Source organism: Notothenia coriiceps, unplaced genomic scaffold (genome assembly GCF_000735185.1).
Source record: "Notothenia coriiceps isolate Sejong01 unplaced genomic scaffold, NC01 NC01_scaffold00028313, whole genome shotgun sequence".
NCBI lineage: Eukaryota > Metazoa > Chordata > Actinopteri > Perciformes > Nototheniidae > Notothenia > Notothenia coriiceps.
The window spans coordinates 150,070-159,106 of NW_011361014.1; the positions used below are offsets into that span (position 1 = coordinate 150,070).

At 40.5% G+C, this 9,037-nt stretch overlaps 1 protein-coding gene across 2 annotated transcripts; it reads right to left on the bottom strand.

Moving 5' to 3' along the window:
- Positions 1–6,813: 6,813 nt before the first annotated feature.
- Positions 6,814–8,350, bottom strand: hcrt (hypocretin (orexin) neuropeptide precursor). 2 transcript variants are annotated; one of them, XM_010785808.1, is made up of 2 exons: positions 8,282–8,350; positions 6,814–7,323 (listed from the first exon to the last, which is right to left on the bottom strand). In XM_010785808.1, exons 1-2 carry the CDS (start codon positions 8,336–8,338, stop codon positions 6,964–6,966), a joined length of 417 nt encoding a protein of 138 aa, XP_010784110.1. In that variant the 5' UTR covers positions 8,339–8,350; the 3' UTR covers positions 6,814–6,963. The 2 variants fall into 2 exon arrangements, with proteins under 2 accessions (XP_010784110.1, XP_010784111.1); XM_010785809.1 differs by having other exon boundaries at positions 6,814–7,320; positions 8,282–8,339.
- Positions 8,351–9,037: the final 687 nt, after the last annotated feature.

The following is a 9,037-nucleotide window of genomic DNA, read 5'->3' on the forward strand; positions in this document are numbered from 1 at the left end:
CTTCAGGAGATTGGCATTGCTGTTATTCAATGTAGACAATGCTTTCTATCCTGCACACAGTTTATATTTTACCGTAATATTTTTGCGTCCTTTATCCTCACAAATTGAAAATAGTGGTTATATTTCGAAGTTGCAAATGCGCTGCTGCTCTCGCTGATACTTGCTTGCATCTGCCATTGTGTGTGTGTGTGTGTGTGTGTGTGCTGGTGGTGAGCGTTGCCGTGTGTGTTAGCATTAGCAGGTGTTCGTGTGTGTATTTTCCCCATAAGGCAAGACCCGCCCAACTCTGTCTCTGATTGGCTTACCTTGAAATGTTCCCCCGCGTTAACCAATCATCACTCCTCTCTGGTTACTTTCACTTTTCCATGGTGCTGTGAGAGGACATCGCTGTATTCGCCTGTAAATTACATCCACAGGGAGATTCGGTTCAGTTCCATCACATAATGTAACGCAGTAACGCAACCATTTAAATCACAGTAACTATAACGGCGTTACTTAATGGGAATAGGTAACTAGTAACGCTATTAGTTACCGCAAAAAGTAGTTGCGTTACAGTAACGCGTTACTTTGTAACACTGGGTGTAACACGTTGCTAAGCAGGAGGCCTTGTTGAATAGGTCCGTCTAAAAGTTAGCATGGGTTATTATTAGCCAAAGAGTAACTATTGAGTGCAAGCTATGACATCATCTCTGTCTGCACATTGAGCTCAGTTCAAGAATCCTATTCTTAATCCTACATTTATCATTCTTCTTCTATGATGCTCCTATACATCAATGTATGCCTTGTTGAGTAAAATTATCAGAAAAGAATTGACCTTGCAGTATACTGTGAATATAAAACACATGTAACATTCTGCATCGTAACAATTTTTGAGCAAAATCACACTGAAGCACGGGCAGTCAGAAGGAGTGTGAGGGGCGGGACTTTGACTCTCAAACATGCAAACAGAGAAAGAAAGTGCCACACCCTCCCCAATAAGAAACAAGAGAGTTATCGTCTGCATGTGTTAAAAAGCACCACTATGGTCTATGATGGACATAGACGATATCACTTTTTGGACATCTTTTCAGTACGTTTTGCATTTTGCAATTTAAAGACTCTCCCTTGATCTACAAAATATATCCTTCTCTTTCCAAGACACTTTTCATACACTCCCTAATGTTGTTACGAATAAGGAAGATAACATGTAGGTCATACAAACTGTGTTTGTTGTTCTACAAGATTTGTGTAGTTTTGATTTGATTTTGCATTAAGTTTTGTATGACCAAAATATTGCAAACTGTATAGGAAATAATTAGTATATAATGCATGTTTCTGCATTATAATTGAATATATTTCTGTCTTTTAATAATATAGGTCATCGTACGCAGCCCCCTAGGCCTAGGGGACATGGAGAAGAAAAAAAAAGGTTTTTGAACAAAAAATAAATAAAAAGGTTTTGCGAGATCTCGCAATACTTTTGCGATATCTCGCAAAACCCTGTTGCACTTTGTAGATGGTCCCTAAGCACTCCTCTCCCTCCTCCAGCTGCAGATTGTGACCAATTCTTGATGTTTAGCTCGGATCAATCAATCAATCAATCAATCACGATGACGGCGCGTATCGAACTGTTCTGATAAAAACGGCTCTGTAGCTCGTTGTCTACCTTGCTATGATTGTAAAGTCATGTTGTTTGTATTTTTACAATGTTATGTTCATGAGTTATTGATCCGCGAAATTCGAATCTGTCAATAACTCAGCTCAGAGGGACGTGCATGTCCCCTCGCTCTGAGTGTTCTCTTGAGGTGTCTTCACTTATGTGAAACCCTTTATATATACAGTCTATGTGTGAAACCTGTGCCTATTGCCAAGCTCTGATGTTATATCTTTATATTTAAGGCCAAGCTTAAAGTAAAATCGATGAACCGCTCCATTGTTGTGGTTTCTGTGTTGCCGTAGCAGCCAAACTGGCCAGGAAGTACATTGAGCTAAATGAAAAGTTTTGCGAGGTCTCGCAAAACCTTTGCGAGACCTCACAAAGGGGTTTTGCTATATCTCGCAAAACTTTTTTTTCTTCTAATATTTTCTTGTCCCCTAGGGGGCTCCGTAGTGCTCCGCTCTGACTAGAAGGCCAGAGAGAAGAAGTGTGTTTTAAGAGTAGATTTAAAAACACCTAGGGTCTGGGCCGACCTCACATGGAGGGGCAGACTATTCCAGAGCCCGGGGCCAGCTGCTGCAGAGGCTCGGTGCCCTCGGGTTTTGAGCCTGGTCTTGGGCACTACCAGCAGCAGCTGGTCAGCCGACGTTAAAGCTCTGGCTGGGGTGTAGCGATGGAGGAGTTTGGCTATATAGGCCGGAGCCAGCCCGTTTAGTTCTTTAAAAACAAATAAAAGGAGTTTAAAATCAATTCTGAACCGAATTGGAAGCCAGTGCAGTGAGGCCAGAATTGGGGTGATGTGGTCACGCTTTTTATGGCCAGTGAGAAGACAATGTTTTCCTTTATGCAGTAAACCGACTACTAATACAAAAATAATATTAAATAAAGTAAGAATAATAAAACAAATAGATCATAATTATAACCATTTGAATAGCACACTTCGAAAAAATATATACAACTAAAATAAAAGGTAATATATGAGCTGAAGTATATAATAATAATAATAAATACTAAAATAACTAAACAGAGATACAACTAAGAGCTGCCACTTAGTGTGTAATGTTGATTGCTGCAGATTGGTGAAAACACTGTGACTCCATCAGAGCATGCACATTCTCCCTCAGAGGGGCCCTCTCGGCATGCTCTGTAATTGTGTGTGTTGAAGTGTAAAGTGTGTGAAGGAGCTGCTGTAAACATGCTCAAACATCCCATTGTTTTGCAATTAACTTAAAGGTTGACCCCGCGCACACACTCGAACTGCAGCTGTGTGTGTTTGTTTACGGATGGCAGAGGTCCGATTCAATAGATGTTGTAACAGCTCTGCCCCCGAACAAGCAGATTAATGATAAACACACAACACTGAGTCGACGGTCATTATAAATAAACCGTGGATAGAATAACACTCATGTTTCATAACTAGGGTCACAATACGTCCTGTGAGGGTTTCTGGCAATATGTTCGAGGACTGCAGAGAAAACATGGGAACTGTTAATTGGAATTCACTAATTGGGAAAACTATCACGCTATAAGTTCACAGGGAATGGTCAAAAGGAGATACTCAAGTGATTTACTTGTCTACCATTTCCAACAGTATTTCAATGTAATGCCACTTCACATCTCCACTTCAATTCAGAAGTATATTGTACTTTTTATTCAAGGAAATGTATCTGAGAGCTATCGTTACTTCTTAAAGTATATACATGTAACATATAGGCTTTTGCTATTTAATATAAGGAGCCCCTATTATGCTTTTTGGGGTTTTCTCTTTCCTGCAGTTTCTGTGCATGTAAATGGTGTGCAAAGGCTAACATCCCTGTGTTCCTCCAGAGGGAGTTTCTCTCCCGCACACTCCCCCCTGCCTGAAACGCCTCCATTGGACTCCTTTGTTTACTTACTGAACACAGTGACATCACTATGTAAAACGCACGCTTCTATAGCCTAGCATTCCAACACATTTTGTTGGGCTAAGGGTCGGGACATCTCTCAGCAGTTGACCAATCACAACAGACAACATATTTGAAATTGGTTAAATATATATTAGACTTTAATTGTTGCTTAAACATTTTGTTAACTTTAAAAAAAAGTAATTTCCTCTTTTCTCTCCTTTTTCTTCTACTATTTCCACCTCACTTCCTCTGCTCTTCCTCCTCTCCCTTTTTCCTCACTTCCTCTCTTCCTCTGCCCTTCCTCTCATCCTTTTATCTTCTCTTCCTCTCCCCTCTTTCTTTCAATTCATCTCTTTGTTTACTTCTCGTCCTCTCTTCCTCTTGCCCTTTTTCTCTTCCTCTACTCTCTTCTTTCCTATTCATGTCATCTTCCTCACTTCCTCTCCTCCTCCTCTTCCTCGCCGCAGTCATCATGTCAGTTTCCCCGGTAACAGACCCGTCCCTCAGCTGGTCGGTGGTCCCCACGACTCCTGTATACAGTAACGTCACAAAGGTGGAGCGTGACGCTCTGCTGGCGGTTGCCGAGGTTGTGTTGCTGGCGGTGATATTGGTGATGGCGTTGCTCGGCAACGGGCTGGTGCTGCTCGTGTTGCTAAGGCGGAGACGCCAACAGAACCCGCTGCACCGCTTCATGATCAACCTCTGTTTAGCTGACCTGGTGGTGGCACTGTTCCAGGTACCCACACACCCACACACCCACACACACCCACACCCACACACACACACACACACACACACACACACACACACACACACACACACACACACACACACATTTTGAGTCTTATTATAGGCCTACTAAATCTCAGGCTCTTAGTTGTTGATTTCTGTCACTCTTTTTTGAAGTCACTTTACAATTCTTTTGCTTGTCATTGTGGACTTTTTGTGTCTAGACGTTCTTCTTTTAGATCATTTTGAGTCTCACTCTGGATCTCCACTCTCTCTTTGAGTTGCATCTTGAGGGTGAAGCCAAGGGGTCCCATGACACTTTTGCCCCTTTCCCACCAACGCGGTTCCCGTTCCGTACTTGCGCTTTTCTGGTTCCATCCGATAGCTGCTATAATACAAAACAAAACATCTCCCTGCTCTCCACAATGATCACTTACAGCGAACAGATGGTCAAAGTAAGGTACACATAAACAGAATCACACTAAGCCTGGTTAGTATTGCCTGACTTTATAAAATGTGTTTTTTAAAATAAGTGTGTGGTTGCTTTCTAGTCACTTTGGTCAGCGCTACTGTTTGTTACAACTTTTATTTGCCGTACTCGCCAATAAACTGTTGCTCTGGTTGATCCTGCCCCCGCCTCCGAGGTAAGCATGACGCATGCGATTCTTGCGACCGAAAATGTTTTGGTGGTTCCAGGGCCGGTTCGGAGCTGGAGCTTGAAAAGCACCGGTTTTTGCTGTTCGCAGCGGAGCCGCCTCTAAGCTCCGGAATCCAGTTCGTTTCGAGCACCAAAAAGTTGTCGGCCTAGAAAGCAAGCACCGCATACGGCACGCTTACGTCGGATCTGGGCTGTGTCCAATTAACANGTTTTCCAATGGCAAAAGTGATTATTCATTGTTTTATAGAAAAAACCCGCCTTGTGAATATTGAAATTTCAAAAAATTTGTAAACAAAGTTTTTAGACTTAAAACGAAATTTATTTATTTGTGACGAATTATAAGGCTAAGACTGTAAAAGATGTAGTTGAGTTTGTCCAAATTAGTAGATGAAACTCTTTTTTCTAATAGATTTTTAAACTTGAAAAAAATCTTGTCTTAGTACCAGTAAAAAAACAAAGACCCCTTACAGTAAAAAGGCTGCGGACTTTTGCGACTTTTTGTTTCCGAAACCCCCGAAAATCTCCATTGGATTTTTTACAAATTTTGTGATGTGTTTGTTTTTTTTTTACATCATGCCCTCATTCATTCTACTTAATTTTTACTTGCGTATTGTTTTACCCTTAGAGTTTCATTGTGGCTGGGTTCGAGAGAGGTGGTTTTAAAAAAATTTTATCGGATTGATGATGGGTTAGTAGACTAAAAGCTTTAGGAATCCAAAGTACAACATATAATAAGTACCCTGTATCAAGATTGATGCAAAACAAATGATATTTGACCTTTTTAGACAGATTTGAAAAAAAAAACTCTTCTGGGGCCATTTGGCTGGATTTTCCTTATCTCTGGCCCCCCTTCTTTGATTTTGACATGTGACATCTCTTTCTGACCGTTAGAGCCAATAGAATCTAAGGGAATCCGTCACCGCACACACTCATGTGTAAAAAAAAAGATGGCTTCTTCGTGCATTCAATCTTACGGAGCCCCCTAGGGGACATGGAGAAGAAAACAATTTTTTTTTAACAAAAAATAAATAAAAAAGTTTTGCGAGATCTCGCAAAACCCCGTTGCAGTTTGTAGACGGTCCCTAAGCACTCCTCTCCCTCCTCCAGCTGCAGATTGTGACCAAATCTTGATGTGTAGCTCGGATGACGGCGCGTATAGAACTGTTCTGATAAAAAACGCTCTGTAGCTCGTTGTCTACCTTGCTATGATTGTAAAGTCATGTTGTTTGTATTTTTACAATGTTATGTTCATGAGTTATTGATCCGCGAAATTCGAATCTGTCAATAACTCAGCTCAGAGGGACGCATGTCCCGTCGCTCTGAGTGTTCTCTTGAGGTGTCTTCACTTATGTGAAACCCTTTATATATACAGTCTATGTGTGAAACCTACGGAGCTTCCTAGGGGACACGGAGAAGAAAATAATAATAATAATAATGTTTTGCGAGATATCGCAAAATCTTTGCGAGATCTCGCAAAACTTTTCATTTAGCTCACTGTACTTCCTGGTCAGTTCGGCTGCTACGTCAACACAGAAACCACAACAATGGAGGGGTTCATCGATTTTACTTTGAGCTTGGCCTTAAATATAAAGATATACGGAGCCCCCTAGGGGACATGGAGAATTGAAGTATTGCGAGATCTCGAAAAGGTTTTGCGATATCTCGCAAAGGTTTTGCGAGATCTCGCAAAGGTTTTGCAAAACATTATTATTATTATTTTTTTTCAAATACATTTTTTTTCCTTCTCCGTGTCCCCTAGGGGGCTCCGTGTAATCGGCATGATTTTGAGCACTTTCTTAATGGAAATTTACGAAATATTTAATTATTAGCCCAGAAAACCCACCCAAGAATAATTAAAGACGTGTTGCCACCTTTATATATATATTTTTAATTGCACCCATCACAAGTCCATATATTTACAAGATTACACAACCCCCTAATAGTTTTAATATGAGCAGAACAATACACATTCTGTGTAATATCACTCACCATATAGGTGTGTTCTGATTTTAACAGTCTTTTATAGATTCCATTATAAGTATTTATGTGAGTATTTAGCTTAGGACAGGCAGGGGCTTTGTGATAGTTCCTGACTGAGCCATCCAGTCCATGAACTGCCTCTCCTCCGTCCTCTTGCCCATCGTCAGGATCCCTGCGGCCTGGTTTCTGGAGTCCTGGAGGAGCTGGTGGAGGCGGCTCTGGAGGCGATGCTCTTCCTCCCTCCGTTTGCCCAGAGTGAGGATACCAGCAGAAGCGTCCCCTGTGAGGGGTCTCCCAAGGTTATTGGTGCCGGTGCGACACAGAAACATGTAGATGCGACAGGAGTGGGCCGGCTGTCTGCAGCACTCAGACATGCTGTGAGCCTCACAGGCCAGCTGAGACAGCAGCAGCATCACCACCAGCACCAGGACCTTCTGCAGGGAAAACCAGATCAGTTAACACACAATACACCAATACAAGAATATAGTATGTTGGCAGTAAAAGCTACAAAATGATTTATTTATCTGCATGTCTTTCAAATGTTAAATATTGTTATGGCTTACATCATGTTAAAAATGTTGCTGGTTAAATCTTAAGCGATGGATACACTCCTGAATCACAGAATTTCAAATGAAAATGTATTCTTAAAATACTAAATTGGTCTAAATTCAAAGATATACTGAGTATCACCATGCGCAACTATGATGAAGTGGTATCATACCAAACACTTTTTTAATCCCTTCTTAAAGGATATGACTCACTGAACTTTATACGCATGCTTTAACATTAATCTCTCATACAACATAAACAAAATCATATCAAGCTGAAATGATGTTAACAGCATTCACATGTGGGCATAGTCATGCCTTTGCCTAAATCCCAAAATTTTGTTTTATACAAATAGAGACATAAGATCACAGAGCCTATAGCCTATACTCATTTGCAACCCTTGTCATTAGACATAAAGGACGCTAAAAATAAAGTAATTAAAATGATATTAATAGGGAAATTATAAAAAAACATTGCTTCCCTTTGACTACATGCCTGATCAGCTTTGTGGGTTTTAAAATTACCCAGTTATGATCCATTGATTGATATTTGTTATGATACGCGCCCTGCAAAAACCTGCCAATGCAACCCAAGCCCTGTGGTTTCAATCATAAAATGCTCGATTTTAATAAAATAAAATGTAAATGTTGTATAATGCATCAAACTTAAGGAAACATAATAGATTTGATGAGGATATAAAAGGGATAAATAAGAAAATGAACCGTAAAGACCCCAAACAAACTCATAAATGTAAGAAACTTTAGGCTAGTTTAAAGAACACACACATTTGTGATATCAAACAAAGCAACCACTAGGTTTTAAATAAAAAAATCTAGCTCTTACCCTGTTAGACGTCTGCATCCCAGCAGCTTTCTGCAAGTTGGAGGGGAACCAAGGCATCTCGTGGCTTGTGTGGAGGGTAGTCTTCTACTCTTCTCATTTCCAGGGCCTTTTTATGGTTCAGTGGTGTCCGAGCCAAAAGACGTCATCCAGGCCAACAAAAACCATGAAATCTTATCACCAATTGTGTGCTTTGCTCATTTGAAGGATGGATGTCACGTTTGACGCCATAATTAGTCTTCTGCAGCCGACCGTCTCCAAGGCACTTCTCTGGACCTTTAATGAACTACAGGTATGTCTTTGTGGCCGCATGCCAAAGCTTCACGACGACATACCTTTGTGATGACTGGAGAGAGATGCGGAAGTCAATTAGCTAATGTGTACTACAAGTTCTAAAAATATGAATATGTTTATATATTCATATTCACATTTTGCCCTTTTCAAAATGCTAATGACAAGCTCATTTGGAAGTCATGCTAATAAGGTTCCATTGGCTTTATTCTCACATACAAAAGGTCTCATACTGACGCATCAGGACCTGTTTTTGTGTTGTTCCTTCAGAGATGTCACCAGTGGGCTGAACGAACACTTGATACATCTATAAAACAACAAATAAAAAGACCCTAAAACCTTAAGAATGATTTGTTTTTAAAATAGCTTGTAACTCTTACCGACTACCAGCACTTTAATAAGTTAACACAACCGGATAACTAAAAGAAAGAAATGATTGACTTGTTGTTTTTCATCTTTTCATCTGCA

Bases quoted from the DNA above. Each gene is read 5' to 3' on its own strand.
- hcrt (XM_010785808.1), bottom strand. From the start codon at position 8,338: ATGCCTTGGTTCCCCTCCAACTTGCAGAAAGCTGCTGGGATGCAGACG. The intron at 7,324-8,281 runs GTAAGAGCTAGA...TTTTCCCTGCAG, and splicing joins GGATGCAGACGTCTAACAGG to AAGGTCCTGGTGCTGGTGGT.